The 16,646-nt window shown below is 42.1% G+C and overlaps 1 protein-coding gene across 3 annotated transcripts in view; it reads right to left on the minus strand.

Annotated features, from left to right (window-relative positions):
- The window catches only part of RAPGEF5 (Rap guanine nucleotide exchange factor 5), a 167,480-nt gene that overhangs the window by 94,952 nt on the left and 55,882 nt on the right, over nt 1-16,646 (minus strand). For all 3 annotated transcript variants that reach the window (XM_062569216.1, XM_062569215.1, XM_062569214.1), the window contains exons 8-9: nt 5,921-5,997; nt 53-178 (exon numbers count right to left, since the gene is read on the minus strand). In XM_062569216.1, the coding sequence (XP_062425200.1) occupies nt 53-178; nt 5,921-5,997 (203 nt within the window). The remainder of the gene's footprint in view (nt 1-52; nt 179-5,920; nt 5,998-16,646) is intronic.

Here is a 16,646-nt window from a genome sequence, read left to right on the forward strand (position 1 = left end):
TCCCCTTCCAGAAACAAACAAAAAATAAAACCCCATACAAGAAATGTCTTACTTGTTCTGTCTTCTCTGGTTGTTTTCTATCCGCCTGCAAAAACTGACAGTTTTCTCTCGCCAGCTTCTGGACTAGCTCAATCCGTCCAATGTCATCTCTTTCCTGAAGCTTGCACAAAACCCCTGCCTTAAGGGTGGGAGAAAGAGCAAACAGATACTTAAATCCACAATCCCAGGACATGACACCGTCACAAGTTTCAACCTTAAAAGAAACGCATCTGTTTTATCATATTTTCCGTAATTCTGTGCTGCTTGCCGACCACAAGTAAATCGCTGCTTCCCCTGAAACAACTCAAGAAGAGCTGAGGCACATCTGAATCTCCAAATGTATCTACTTTGGAAGAAAGAAGGCAGGGCTAACTAAATCAACTGCTACTGTGTGACTGACTGATATGCTTGTATTCTGTTTGTTCCTGTCAACCTATTTCCTGTTACATAAGAGAACAGGAGCAAGAGGTTAAAAACTCATGGGAAAGTTAGCCGGGAACAGCCCTGGAAAAAGAATGAAGTGCATCACAGTCACTCCTAAAAATAACATACTAGAACTCCCATTGCTCCGACGCCAACAATTTTTCACGTATGCAAGCTGTAAGAGTTAAAAGAAAGTTGCACCACATTTATGTACTCTATAAATAAGAAATTAATATTATCCAATTCTGCTTTGGAAAGAAAATTAGATTTGCTTTAAAATGTTAGAACTATTTTTTTAAATATTTTTTAAAAAGTTAGCAAACTACTAAGAACTAATGGTTCTACAATATGTTAGAACTTTTTTTTTGGCTAATATGCTGCTGTTGACAGTGTTTAGTTGTAGCATTCAGCACTGGGGCTTTATAAAAATGACATGTACGTAAAGACACATTCACACTCGCACACAGACATATCGGATCCATCCTTCAGCACATTAGCTGACAAGGGCAAAATTGCTCACTGCAAAGTCCGTGGCTAATATCACCGTCCACAATTTGATCACGGATACAGCCTCTGCATAACTAAGACCTCGCTTGACACCGGGTGGCCATTACTAGCCCAGGTGTTTCCTGATGGGAACAGAATCTGTTCTGGGAGGGCCAGGGATGGGCCGTGGCTCTCTTACTGCCACATGACTTGAAGGGCAATCTGCAAATAAACCTTCTTCCTCACTTCCTCCACCCTTTTCTTTTTCCTACTCGAGTTTTACTCAGTGAGTATTTACCCTAAAATCCATAAACCGTCTTGGGAGCCAGGACCAAAAGCCAAGAGTGTCCTGACTGTAAACCTGTCAAGTCTGGCAGGCTCCTGCCGCTGCTTCCATTCCCTTCAACTTTCAGCATCTCCTACCATGACAGCTGGAGGTTGGAGGGTGCCCATCCAGGCTATACTACAGTCTGTTGTTTTCTCTAAAGAAGTGGGAAATGTGGGTTTAAGGCTTCTTCAGCTGAGGACAGTATCAGGTTAACTTTATGGGTAAGTGCCACTACTGAAACTAAAGAGTCATTCCAACAGAATTATTTGAAAAAAATTTTACATGCCTACATTCCTCCAATATGGACGAAAGCATCTCCTCCCAACTTTACATCAGTCACTTGTGTGCCTAAGAAGTGAAGAATTTCAGATGCAACCTGTGCTTTGCATTTCCTACACCTCGTTCCCAGCCTTCTGAGGCATCAACTTTTCCACATGCTGCATAAGGAAACTAAGCACTGATCTGAAGGTTAGAAATCCATGGTGAAATACAGAATGGCAGCACAAAATTTGAAGATCCTTATATTTTCTACAAGATTAGCTTCCATCTCTAGGACACGGTTTTATAAACCATAACACTGACACACCATTATCACCTGCAGATCAGTGGAAGATTGACCTTATTAAATGTAGAAAACTACAGTGGATTAATTGTCAAGAGCTTCTTTCAATCAACAGAGAGGAAGAGGTACTGACTAAGTGAAAAATATTTTGCTTTACAATAGACATTTAAAAATGGCCAAATAAGTTGTTTCCTAAAACTTTCATATTTCTCCAGTAATTTACATAGGGAGTCTAGACAACTATTACAGACTTGGCTGAGGTCAGATGTTTGCACTATGCAATGTTTAGATTGCTTGGGGACATCAGCTAGAGTCAAGTCTGCCTATTCCATGGCTTAGCAGTGCTTCTAGCAGAGAGCGTGACATCTGTGCTTTGTGATCCCCACAGGCTTCTAGGCTAAGGACATTTGAACGGTTATGACCTGTTAGGGCTTTCAGATCATAAGGATTTAGACCCCAAATCTTGAGAGGTTCTGATTACTTTGGAGACACTTTTCACACTTTCATGTTCCACGCAGACAACTCAGGTCATTACAAGATGCACTGAAGCTTGTCAGGTGGACATCTGACAGAAATTCACTATTCCATATGCTGAACAAATATTTTCCCTCTCCAGTGCATGAAGCAAGGCCCAATATTTAAAAACACTTTTTTTAAGCTAAGAAATGAGGATTTCACTTCCTTTTCTGCTAATATCATTTGACTGACATCATTATTTTATTGCCAGCCTGATTTCTATTCTGTCACTATGCATGACTAGGATGATAATACACATATTCACAAATAAAACAAATATACACAGACACGAACACCTATTTTCACATTAAATGCCCCAATAGGAAAGACTGAAAAATTGAAGTAAAGAGAGTTTATTTCAAGGGGTCATATTCCCTTGATTTCCAACCACCGAGGGGTATCTCACAACCTGAACTGGTTGAATTCCACATGATCCCAGCTGGATTCAGCCAATGGTGCAAGAAGCAACAGGGAGGAGGCAGCAACCGCTGCCGCCAGAGTGGGAATGGCTTGGAAAGACGGTCCCAGGATCCACAGGTAGGAATCTGCAGCTGAGGGAGAGTGGCAAAAGCTAGGGTTTCTGCTGCCCAATGTGTTGGGCAACAAGGATGAGAAGGTATTGGCAGGGAGCCTACTCCGAAAAAAGTTGAAGGTACTCCTCAGATACCCCCCTGTTAAGCTCCTATCCCAGTCAAAATCCCATTCTGGGAGAACAGTTGGCTTCAGTCTACTCAAGTGAAAGAAACACTCCGGAGGAAGATGTCTTTCCAAACACACGACCTCACCATTTCGCTGTGTGTTCAGAGGGAACGTGTTACTGTCTTCTACATGGCTGAGCTCCCCAGGGAACAAACAGCTCTAGATACAATCCCTTTATCCCTGCCACCAAAACTATCTTTATTTAAATCAGCAGCTGCATTAACGACTTGCATTGTCCCGTTCCACATTGTCTTCACCAAGAAGAAATCTAATTTGTTAATACATTCCCTCCCCCCAACTGTTTGCTAATTTAAAGTAATGCAGGGAACTTTAAACTATGTATTTTATTGGGCTTCCAGAGGATAAAAGGTCAACTACAAATCTCCTGGGAAAGCTAGTGTATTATCAAGTTAAATGTACATGCTTTTTAAAACTTGGCTCTGAGAGTAAAAAATGCACTTAAAATATAAAAGACTAAACATGCTTTTTCATAATTAAAACAAAAATATGAATTCCCTCACATGTAATTCTGATTTCCTCAATTATGCTGGCTTTCCCATTATACATCTTTCTGCTAAGTAATGCAGAAATCATCCAGTTCAGCTAATTAATTAACTGCTGACAGTCTCTAAAAGCTGGTTGGGAGGATGTTGTTAGAGTTTCATATTACTGGTCATTTTCACTTGTCAATATAAATTTAACTCTAGCAATGCCTTTAAAGCCCTTAAGAAAAAGGGGAAAGACAAGCCTCCCTACTTGCAATTGCAAGTAGGTGCAATTTGCATTTATATGTTGCACATGCATATAGCACCCAGAATCCTGTATGTCCAAATGTTAATGCTTACTCCTGTAACTCATGAACGCAGACAGAGACACAACTAGCTTATCGAAGGTTAAAATTATAAAGATGCATATTTTAACTGGTTTTAATTTAATGAATGGCAAAAATGTAGAAGTTTTATAGTAAGACTTCACTGCCATTCATAGAACAAAATTACTATAATTAAAGGTGTTTAAGCAATATTCAAAACAGTATTAAAAGGTTTAATGGGAAGAAAAGTAAATTAATCCGTTTGTAAAATCAAAAACACTGACAACACATGTCCACTGCAAATATTCCCTCTAGAAAGGCCATAACACTGATAAATGAACATGCTAGAGGTAACACGGAAGTGAAATAAGAGATATTTAGGCAGACAGGACAGCATCTCATTTACAGCATGCTCCCTTTTAAACAGTCCTGAACCGAATTTTTTCTACACTTCCACCTGTTTCGCCATGTAACGCCAATATAAGTTAATACTATGTCCAGCAAGGTAGCATTCAGAGCAGGCTCCAAACCTTCTTCACCTGCTAACAGGAGAGCTCTTTTTTTATGGCACCACTGCCTCCTTCTGTTTCTGTTGAAAACAATATAATTATTACAGGTTTCACCTTTGATCAACCAGAAGACTAAAAGCCGTATGTCACTGTCTAGAAAGATCATTTGCTTTGCTCCAGTCACATGCATGGTCTCACTAAAGCAAAAAAAAAAAAAAAAAATCATTCACACGCTTAAAGCGAACCGTGTTCAGTGTTTGTAGGATGTCATTTTTTACAGGACTGACAAAAAATCTAGAGCAACAGCCACTTTGATAATGCTACTGCCTTTCTCCCATTTGCGCACTTGAACACTTTTGTTAACTGGTTACTTAGTAATTGTTTAATTTTAAATATGTTTCAAATTCTTTCAAATTTTAGAAGCTGCTTTGCAGCCAAATAAAAGCTGAGTGAATCAATATCCTGATAATAAATTCTCACTTTTTCTATAATCTGCCCATGTAATCTTATTAGCTGACTGCTTATTAGCTTGAAGCACACATATTGTAGTCTTTATTTTTACATTTTTAATATATCTGTGAACAAACATTCTCAAAAAATAATAACAACTACAGCAATCAAGTGGAAGCAAGCAGATATGGAACACAAAGAGGAAAATAGAAAGCTGAAAAATTTTTGCAGTGATGTTAGGATTTCCCCTTGAGTCTTTTCTGTACTGTAATATACACTTGAGCTTAAGAGGATTGATCCTCCTTTCCACACTGATGTAAATCAGGAATTAAAACTGGGTAACAAAACTTTCACATTTTAAGACTCATTCTACACTCGTTTTTTTTTAACTGATTTGTAACTGCTTGCAATTAAAAGAAAGAGAGCAGACTATTTCCAAACATCTTGCTCAAGCATTACCATGAAGGGAACGCTAGAAATACCCATTTACATCCACATGGGCCCCAATTCATCTGCCTGCACTGCCATGATCCAGGTCTGCTACCGAAGCTGCCTACGGCCCTCCTGGGGTCCCACGGTCAAGCCAGTCTACCTGTAGAAATGCACAGGTGCTGCCGGTTTGGCTCCATGGATCTGTCTGCGCCCATTAGAATAGGCACACTCATAGACACGAATGCAAATCCTGTTTTTCTCGCATACTGCTTTTAAGCTGTCAAGTATCCTCATTGCATAGCATGCCTACTTACAATGATTAAAATTAAATCAAAATGTCACATGCCCTTGCCTCCTAAAACATAGCTCATTTTATTTTCACATCTGGTGTATGCTATGTGTGCTATCTAGAAAGAATAGAAGCAGTTTAAGAATGCTGTCCAATTTCAACATCGAGGGATTAATTCTCAGAGTGATCATCAATCTTATTATGACTAGCCGCAGAAGACGAGATCCAGCAGACTTTCTGCTCCCTACAAGCTCCCTGCTCAGGACATTGAGGAAAACCCATTTCCCAATGCTAAAGAGCTATTGAAAGCAGAACAGAACCTTCAACTTGCAGATCTGAAAAAGTCTCTGATATGCTATTAATCTTACACATTTACCTGAGCATCAGACGTATCCTTGAGCTCTTCCAGCCCTCTTATTTCTTGACTGCTGTTTTCTTCATTTTGATGAATTGCTAAAACAAGAAAGTGAGAATGTATTGGAAGTAGGCAGCTTCAAATCACAAGGAGCAGCAAAGCAGGATGGCCCAGTTTAGATCAAACAAGATCACTGTTTAGGAAATATGGTTCCAGTTTTAGCTTTTGCATTAACTCATTAAGGGTTTTCAGACAAGCTCCTGTATATCTCATTTTCCCAGGCAGTAAAATATTCTTTCACAGCACTAAATAGTTATATTCCTACTACTAATCTATTCTTGATAAAATTGTGGAATTTAAGGAAATTCTGATCTTTTCCATTATAACAAGATCTGATCATTCATAAAGAAGAAAAAAAGCAGAAACATCTTTATTTTCATCATATGATTGAAGGTCAATCTGGACTGAGCAAAATAAGCAGATTTATCCCACACCTTAGCCTTGGAAAACTGTGTTTAAGCAAAGCAATCTCAGTCTTAACAAAGCGCATCACTTTCCACAGAAGTCCTCTACAGAAATAAATGATAGCAGAAGATGATCTGTCGAAGGTTATTCACTACTGGCACAATAAGAGAGACCACTCACGTAGCTCAGTCAGCATTACTTAACACCAATTTTGCCAGACTTTAAGGCGAAAAAAAATATTGGATCAAACGTGAACTCTGGAAAGGTCTAAACCAGCATTATGAAATTACCTAACTAAGGAAAACAGGCCTCTTCTGGAGGAACACAACAGACTTCCGCATTCAGAAGAGCCACCCACAGAGCACAGGAGTTCCCCTTCCATTCGACGCGGCTGCCCACTGCGTGTTAGCGGGGGCAGGAAGCCCTCAGGCCTCCTGAACCATGACACAGGAGAGCCTGTGCACACCAGACCTGACGAAACACCTGCGAAATGACTTTCCTTACAACGACTATACTAAAATCTCATCGGTCTTGTCCGCACATTAAATGATCCGCGGTGCAGCGCAGTGCAGCTTGCCCCCCATTTCCTGACCGCCACCAGGCTCAGGGCTTGGGGTGAGAGGATTCAGCTCTTGTGCCTTCTCCTGTTCACCTCCTCTTTCCTTCACCCTGGCTCTCTCAGCGGGTCCCCAATCCACATGGGAACTGTGCTTCAAGACAAGTATCACCCACTTCGCCTTAAAACTGTAAGCTGAGGCAGCCCAGGGTTTGATTGCTGCACAGGTCAGGTGTCCACATAGCAGGAGAAAGGCTGACAGGTAGCAAGACTAACTTCATCAGCCGTTCTCATCGACACCCTTCTCCACCCTCCGCCTGACGCTTTACCTGTACAGCCAGGTTACATGGCCGAGCTCCTACATATTGCTTGGGCCATGAGATCTGGTTTTGGGTGTCTGCACCCACATGTGCTCTTAGGCTGCTGCAGACATGACATAAAGTTAGCCTGAACTTCAGGCAGCATCCAGCAAACTTGTAAGAAATGTAACTTTAAACTGTGCCTGACCTCTAAAGTAAAGCATGGAGATTTACTTGCTTTTTACTGCAGTGTTTCTGCTGATATTGCTATGCCCTATATAGTATAATTCTTCTTGCCTCACCTTTGAAGGATACAGTTATGCTATGGAAAAAAAATAGTACAGATGCAATTATAAAAGAAAAAAAAAGTCAATTTGCCAATGCAGTTTACTCCATTCAGGAAACTTTCTAAATCCTTTATCAAAAGAGAACAGAGGTCTGGTACAAATCTTCACTAGTGGGTTTGCTGGCCTCACTTTACCGGCCAGCCTCTGAAGCTCAAGGTGAATGCTGAAAACACAGGGTCAATCTACAGTTACAAGAGCAAGCACATATAATTATGTTTAAATCAAAGCAACATTTAAAGCTATAGGGAAGTAAAATGCGATTGTGGGAGGAGAAAGTATACCCACCCCTGCTTCAATCTAGCTAGGAAAAGTACGGACCCCAGGAAGCGCTAACCGGAGTTGAAACCTCAAATGCCGCGTGTGGCCCCGACTGTTTCCCTGTCCGAGGTCGGGCTTTCCCTGGGCATCCCCTCTGCCCGGCCACACAGGTGGATCCACACACCCACTCCCATTCCCACGCACCTCCCAGCCTCCTCTGCCCAGAGCTGCCTCCTCCTCCTCCTCCTCGTTCCTGGCTTCCTACGTGCTCCCCCAAGAAGCGTTGAGTGCGTTGGCCCTGCTCTGTCCCCATTGCTGGGGGGGACAGATGGCGTTTGGGACCTCAGCTTGCTAAGCCCTACTGAGAAGAACAGATGTGAAACAGGAGCGTGGCAACACCAGAAGGCACCAACCAATGCCATCTACCAGTTGCCTGATCCACTAAAAATTGCTCGTCAGCGGCTGTGTTAAACAGACAGCAGAAATGCAACATTTCCTCAACTCTCCATTTCCCGATTCCTCCTATAATCAATTTGCTCTAGCCGTGGATGTCCGAAATATCCCCTCAAACGTCAGCTACTAATCGGCGCAGCACCTGGCAAGCTGAGGAGCAAGACCGCCACACCGGGCTCCGGTGCTTTACGTGGAGCCCGCCAGCTTTCCCTAGGAGCGCCAGCACACGGCCGGGCCAGGGAAAGGCCAGCGGCTGGCGGCGGGCACAGCCCCTGCTCCAGGGGTCCCCTTTCCCCGCCCCGAATCTGCAAACAGGGGGCGGCCAGGCAAGCATCCCACATCGACCGAAAGGAGCCGGGGACCCCGGAGAGACGCCGCTCCCTCGCTAACGCGTCGCCTTTGAACAAAGCTGTCTGCGCCTGCCACAGTCGCAGGTAGCCTCGGGCTTTGAACAACTTTAGCAGGAGCAATTTTAAAGCTGATGAGGAAACCACCCTAGTTCAGATGCATCCTAAAGCTTTTATTAGCAATTTAACAGCTCAACACTAAAGAAAGCCCCAAAAGTTCATAATCCAAACTCAGCTGTCCTTGGCTTCAGTATTGTTTAAACTGTGCAAGGAATGCAGAAAAGAACCAGTAAATATTTTCTTAAAAGATAAAAAAAGAAAATCCCAGACCTCACACTGATGTTCTCCCAGCCCCCTTGGGAGAGAGACAGCAGAATCAGCCTCTTTTTCACGGAATTTCCATCACAAGCCTGATTTCTACATCCTCTCTGCCTGCTATCCAAACACAGAAGAACCAGTCCTTTAACAACACCCATGGAGCAGTACTCAAGGAACCACACCATCAAATACATTTTTTTCATCACAAGAATATAGTCCCTTGAAGACTGAGGTGACCATATGGAGGAATAATAACCCTTAATAACATTTTCATGGTTTCTGTATGAAAAGATTAGTACATATTTTGTCTATAAAAATGAAGAAACAACATAATTTTTCAAAATATTCCTATATAGTCTCCAAAATTATGTTCATATAGCTTGTCACACACCCTCTTAGGAAACAAACTGCTATATTTCTTTACACAGTGTATTTTCTAACCCAGCAATAACTTGCAAACATCCCCTTGAATTCGCATACAGGAAACTAATCTATGGCTGTGGCCTAGGTGACCTAACAGGCTTTTGTGCACACAGTTCTAAGATCAGTCATAAAATATATGAATTCAGTTCCCACTTATTGCCAGTTGGCTATTTATTTTTTAATAAAAAGGCCTGACATTGCAAATTCAACTGTAGGAAAAATAACTGGAAGTTTAGGGTGGGATGGGAAAGTATTTCCCAGGCAAGTGTTGATTCTTGGACAGTTCCCTAAAATTGTAAAATATACACGGAAAAACTTGTGAACTTTGGAGCTTGACCAACCACTTCCTTCTCAGCCAGCAAGCTTTTCTCCTTGTGATCGAAATATTCCAAGATTTCTTACAAAATAGCAACAGTAGTGAAAGACAAAGCTGGTTTACCCTGACCCATACAAATCTATTCAACACTATGTGTGGAGCCAGCCTTGAGACCAAAGATTAAAAAATACAAGTAAATTCTCTTTTTTATCTGCAGTATTTCTCCTCCTTTGACCTACAGAAAAGGTCACCATGAATGAAAGAAAGTGAAGCCATAAAAAGTGCATTAGCTTGCTAAAGAGCAATTCAAATGTGTCCATTTGCAAATTAGCTTAGGGAATTCAGGATGTTGATTTTTAATGGTCACTTAAGGATCATAAGGGCCATCATCTGATCTAATTTCTTTGCTCCCCTGTGGATCAGAGCTGGGATTTTGCTATAAGATTTTTCTAAAAAACTAATCTTGGAGCAGAGAAACCTTCTGGGAGGGCGATTGAGTGTATATATATGCAAAGGGATTATCACTTTTACAAGTAAAGTTTGTTTAATTTCTTTTGATCTTTGTTACAGGGAGAAGTAACCCACTTTAACCCTAATGGATTATGCACAGTACTCATATATTCCTGTGGCTGAAACTGAGGTTGATTCAACATTTCCATTATAAGCTCTCTCCTGCCTGTTTCCACCAGCCACCAGCAAAACCCATGCTGACTTGCAATGCAGGAAGTAAGAAATCATGAAGTCTCGTTCAAGAAAGGGCTTCCAGTTTAGCGTTAAGATTTTGTTTTCAGTTTGTGCAACCAAGTTTGAGGCAGGGGCAAGAGAAAGTTCATTAAGCTCATTAAACCAGCAGAAAAATAACAAAGAACCAAGAAATAAAACATTTTTCCACTAGCTTTGTCAGCAAAATCAGCTCTCTCAAGGGGGCTCTGACGGGAAAGGGAATGGAACCACCACTTAAAAGAAAATGCAGCATATTCTTTATGTCAACATTACTGACTACAGTGCACCCCTGCTTTCACTGCCATACGACAAAGTTAAAAGCAGATATAAGGACAGTGGTAGGGTTCATCTCTCCCGGCGGCACTGAGCGCTCTGGGGTGCTGCATCCGGTACGCAGCCAGGGCCACGGCCGCCTGCAGCGCGGCACCTCCGTCTGCCTGCAGCATCCGGCCAAGTCAAGGCGAGGTGGCTTCGGGGTTGCTTACACGGAGATGAGGTGGCTTCGGGGTCGCTTACGTGGCCCCGTGATACCCAACTCTGCACGCTCCCAAGCGCGAAGGTGAATTAACGACGTTTGACGACAAAGGTTGAAAGAACCGCCTAGCGCAGCGCAGGTTGTTTCATTTTCAACAGCTTTTATCTACTCCAAACGGCAGAACCTGCCACCTAAGCGGAAAGTGGAAAGGACTCGTGAAAAAGCCGCACGCACAACAACTCGTGGAAGCCGCAGCGGTGCAGCCTTCCCAGAGGCTGCGCCGCATTGTGCAGCAGCTCCGCTCTCTTCCTTTCACACGAACAAAGTTTCTTCTTTCTGTCCCTTCTGGCTGCAAAGATAACCTTCCCAGCACAAACCAGCTCCCTGGGACCCTGCGGCCAGCCACGCCAGAACAATAACACCGGCCGAGGTGTGAACTTCCTCCCTTTGGCTTAATTGGGTGTTAACTTTGAAAGCTCCTTATTTAAGCGTCTAGGAGAGGGCTTGCCACCGCAGTTAACCATTTTGCTGCTGAACAGCACGGCACAGCAGGCACCCAAAGAGAGGCCAGACGCGGACGGCTGCTCCGGCCCCGGCAGCGCAGCGCTCCGGGCGCGCGGGGCTGCGCTCCTCGTGGGCACTGCTGCACTTCCCTGCGCAGTGAGGATGATTATTTACCAGCTACTGTGATTCCTTCACCCCTCTTAGAACAGCAGACTGCTTCTTCCTTTGCAAGATCTCAATCCTTTCACTACCACGTGATTAAAAATAAATAAATAAAAAAGAAATAACCCCACCACTTTTCTTTTCTAGCCAGCAAGCGAAGGGCACCCACGTGCCCTCTGCAGCCGAGAGGCTCCCAACGCTGCGGCAGTGGCCAAGCGACTAAGCGTAGTCGAATTTCACCTTATTTCACAAGCCAACAGTCTCACCGCCTCCTCCCTGCTGGGTGGCCGTCGGCCACTTCTCTGCCTCCTCCAACGGCCTGCGCCAGCTCCTAGGAAGATCACAACTTCTGGCATTCTTCTTAAATCCCAGATTCTTCAAGGGAGGCATCTTTCTTCCCATTCTGCTCTTCCAAAGGAAGTTTCTGGGATGACGCTTGTAAGAAACAAGCAACAGCACAAGCATTTCTTTTTTCAAAAAAAATCACATGATTCTAAGCCAATTTCATGATTTTTAAAAACTTTATTATTATTTTCCACAATGGGGCTTGTGATATCCTTGTGGAGGGTATATAGTGAGCTCCAGAGAGCATGGTTACTATGGCAGCTCTGAGCTGTCTGACAGTGTTATAATGTTTGCTGATGCCTATTAATTTATCAGAGTGGAAAAAAATGAATAGCTCATATTGATACTGCTGGGGAAACTGAACACCAGATCCTCCAGCTTATGTAAGAGAGTAGGACTAAGCAAATACAAAAATTAAATGCTTTACAAATGTCAGATCTGGGGACCACTTTAAACCAGACCAGGTCCCCCTTCTGTAAGTCGGTATTTCCCCAGTCCTACCTCCAAATAAAAAGAGGCAAAACCAACAAGCACTGAATACCTCTGAAATCCTGAAAAGCTGCCTATGAGAGACAGAGAGAATCCCAGAAATAAAACTCTCCAACTGAGAATTGGTTCCTTATTTACCATGAAATTGTAATATTTTCCCAGGAATTACTGAAAAGAGACAGGTTTTTAAGCTCATCCTTAACATGTTTCCTTTTATTAGCAACACAAAAATTGCCTTGGAGCTTCCTCATTCTTTCCCACTATGTCTGCATATATATATGCAAATTACTGTACAGATTTCCCTTCGCTGAGTACCCTACATATCTCTGAAACAGTTGGCAGGCCCTTGGGGGGGTGTTGCCCAGACAGCTGTGCAATCAGCTGAGTAAATCAGCTAATTAAAGAAACAAAGCAAATGCAAAAATTATTGAAGAGGGACTCCTGCTTGCAGCCGCGTTCAGCACCTCTGCATCTAGGAGCGCACAGCAAGCACGGGATCGAGTAGAGCTGCCTGTAAACTGGGGAACAAACTTCCCCAAGAGACAACGGTGGCAGCTTCTCTTCAACACTAGAATGGGTGTTCTTGATATTTATGCTCAGTGGTTTAAATCAATTTACTAATCAACTCCAGCGTTTTATTTTCTCTTAAAAGGACAGGAGCATGAAATGTAATGTTGGTTTTGTGTTTGTCACGTAAAAAATGGTCATTAACTTTTGCCTGACCTTAGTGTAGAAATAATATTGAATTTGTACAGAGGGTACTCATTACACTCATCTAGCTTCCATACAGAAAAATAAGTTCCCAAGGGTCTTAGTGCTGGAAGCCATTTCTCAGATCTCAAATAGGAAACAGGACTCCTGAAAATTATGCAAAAACATTTCCTCTCATTGCAGAGTTTATCAAAAGGAACAGATAACAGTATGGGTAGGAATCTGAAACCTAAACAGAGCAAAGCCAGTGTGGTAAGAAAGAAGGCTAACAGACGTAGATCTGGTCTTTCTGATCCACATATCATTAAGACACTACTCCTTTTCTCTGTATCTGGATGACCACAAGGACAAACCTCAGTTTAAATGAGAATCAGAACTGTCTGCATTATATAACCACTGTAAATTAAAGAATGAGTATTCTCACGTTACAGCCAAAAGGCTTTGCTGCTATTTTCACATTCTTGGTACAACTGTTTTTGCTTGCAAGTTCTGTTTGTTTTATTTATCTGTACCAAACTTTTTCGTTCGAGTTTGAAGGTCGTATTTCATCCAGGGTGGTGGAGCATTAGAAGAATGTAATTTGTAAAACACCTCTGGACAAACATAGTAGGCAAAATAAGAAATCACATCAGCTTTCATCAAGGAGAAAAACAATGGCAAATACTTGCACACAATATCGAAATATTACATAAATGGAAAAGAGCAATATTCTTTGTAGCAATAGCGGCTTGTGCAGCAAACTATCCAATGACTGAATACACAAAGCTTTATCTTTTACCCATGCTTTTAGACATTCATTCTCACATGAAAGATATTTGAAAATAAAAAACTGAGTTGCAGTGAATGCATCTCTAACAGCGTGGCCTGACAGCTACATGTTGGAGAAGAGACCATTACACAAGGACCCGGCGTGGAGAGCTGGGAACGGTTCGAACAAGGAGCTACAGGCCAATCATGAAACGAAGGTGCCTGAGCAGGCTGATGCAAAGCAAAACGCTGCTCTCGTTCCACAGAAACATCCTATGGGCATGGCCAGGAAAGGAGCAGGAAACAAAGAGGACTCTGAATAAATATATTCTGTAAATGCCTCCCTCCATTCACTGAAAACAAAACATTCACATGGGAACTGATTTTTGCACAGCTCCTGTCTTTTTGACCTCACAGTATAATCCATTTTTGTGTAGGTGCAAGACACATCATCTATACCGTTATTTTGCATTGCTCATTTCTGAGATGCAAGTACCTTATAAATCGTGCAGAAAGATCTATGGCAGAAGTTCTGGAATAGCTGCAAAAAACAGACAATGAACTGCCAAAATCTCTCTCATCATAATTCCAACAGAGAGCTCTCATTTTTCTTTCCAAAGCTCAGAATTCATCCCGATTTATGTAAACCACTGAATATACAAAGGCCAGTGAGCACAAATGCACAGCCTGTACCTTGATGCTGTCCAGGGCACTTCTCACCAACAGCATTGCCCGGGGTGGACACCAAACAGGCAGTCAGAGATGAAGCCACAGCACAGAGCATCACCTCTTATTGCTCCTCACCGCACAAGCACTGAGCTCCATCCCCTGATGTAGAGGGAGTCTGCTCCCACCCTTTGGGAGGGCTGCAGGGCCACAGGCACGCCTGATCCCAGGATCAGGGCGAGAATCCCCAACAAGGCATCTGTTGCCAGGCATGGGCGTTCAATCAGAAACAAAATGTTTGAAAAGGGTAAGTTAGAGAAGCTGACGTGACTACCTCTCTCGCATCAAGACACGAAACCCTTAAAGCACAATGCAGCTTTAAAATTATTACTGTATTTTTAGTACAACTTTTATATAAGGCTATATTTTTAGGTACAACTTTTATTTTGAACCACAGTTTGGCAAAGCTTTTGAGAGAGGAAAAAATATAACAGATCTGGAGGGCTACTGTGATTCAGTGTTACTGTGACCTACCTCACACATGACACCCCTACGCCTTTAATTTGGGTAGCTATTTCTCCAGGATGAACACTAGTATTAGCACTCATAAAAGAACTGTGTCTCAGTCCACACATTTTGTTAAGTTTGACCCTTGCTTTCAAGCACTTGATGCTTGGAGGAATTGGATGTTGTAGTGAAATACAGTCTTACCTACATCAAGTAAATCAATTCACTGAAAAGAGATGTAAGAAGACACACAAATGCAGGAAGATTTTACAGATATTGACATCGTATTATTCAGTTTTCAAACTTTCTCTGTGTTTCCAAAGGCAAAAAAGCACACCTCTATGGCACACAACTGCCACTTTATTCTGTAAAGTGGAACACATTCTTTCGGTCCCCAAAGGTTTTCAGTTGCATAAAATAATAAGCAATAAGGTGTGCACAGTTCACACCAGAGGTGGTACGTATCTACTCTCTTAAAAGAGCTGTAAATTCAAAGGGTACTTAATGTGCTTCCAGATTTAAATAAAATACTGAATTTCTACACAATTTAATAGTCTTTAATCATATATTTTAGCTGATTTCTTACAAACTCATTTTTAAGTACGTGTAGAAATCTAATTCAAATTCATAATGATTTCTGCACGCTACATAACAATTCTGTTCTACAAGTAAGCAAAACAACACAAAATAGGACCCTTATATAGCACCAATTCACAAAGTTTTTGCTAATTATTATGGAAGTTACAGGTGAGTCCTACAAGAATCTGTGCTACTTGGGAAAAAGAGGTGGAAGGATGGAAGGAGGAGTAAAACCCTTCTGGCAGCATTAAGCTGTTTTATCCGCTTAGCTAACTCATCAGACTGCATTATTCAGCCTGGTGATACAAACCCACCACCCCTCCTTTGAGCTGGCTGCAGCACGTCTCAGCCCTGCAGGCAGTTCAGCACACTAAACTCGCACAGTTATAAACTTTTCACACCAGAGCCTATGCAAGGAGAGCAGCTAGGGGTGCACTCCCAGGATCAGCTACACACAAGATTTTGGTGATGCAAAGGCCGCCCAAGACAAGCAAATATAAAAACATCTATGCTGGAAGGATCTGATGATACTGAGTAGCTGGAAGGAAAAATTATAAAAAGTTCAATGTTAATAAATAAAAATAAATGCACATTAGACAAATCAGACCTAACTATATGCAGGCAACAATCAATCAGCTCCAAATTACAATTCAGAACAGTTTAGAGTAACTACAGATATTCTTCCAAAATATTAGCTCAACACTCAGCACAGATCAAAAAGGTAAATAGTTTTAAAAGAGGGAGGAGGGTTAGTAATTACTTGAAATGTTATAAAACAGAAAACACAGAAAATGTCATAATATTACTGCAAAAGCTAGAATGCTTTCACATTTTGAATACTGCATGGTCTCCAGGCTGCACCATCTCAAAAATAACATAGCTGAACTAGATGTGGCAAGGATGATGAGATCTAATGGAAGAGGACTCTGTATGAGGAATGACTTGCACTTTAGCCTGGAAAAGAGACTATTCCCAGGGATATGATAGAGATCCAAAAAATAATGAGTCTAGGTATTGATTATTCACCATCAACCCAACCCACGCACCTACAACCCAA

Source organism: Rhea pennata, chromosome 2 (genome assembly GCF_028389875.1).
Source record: "Rhea pennata isolate bPtePen1 chromosome 2, bPtePen1.pri, whole genome shotgun sequence".
Classification (NCBI taxonomy): domain Eukaryota; kingdom Metazoa; phylum Chordata; class Aves; order Rheiformes; family Rheidae; genus Rhea; species Rhea pennata.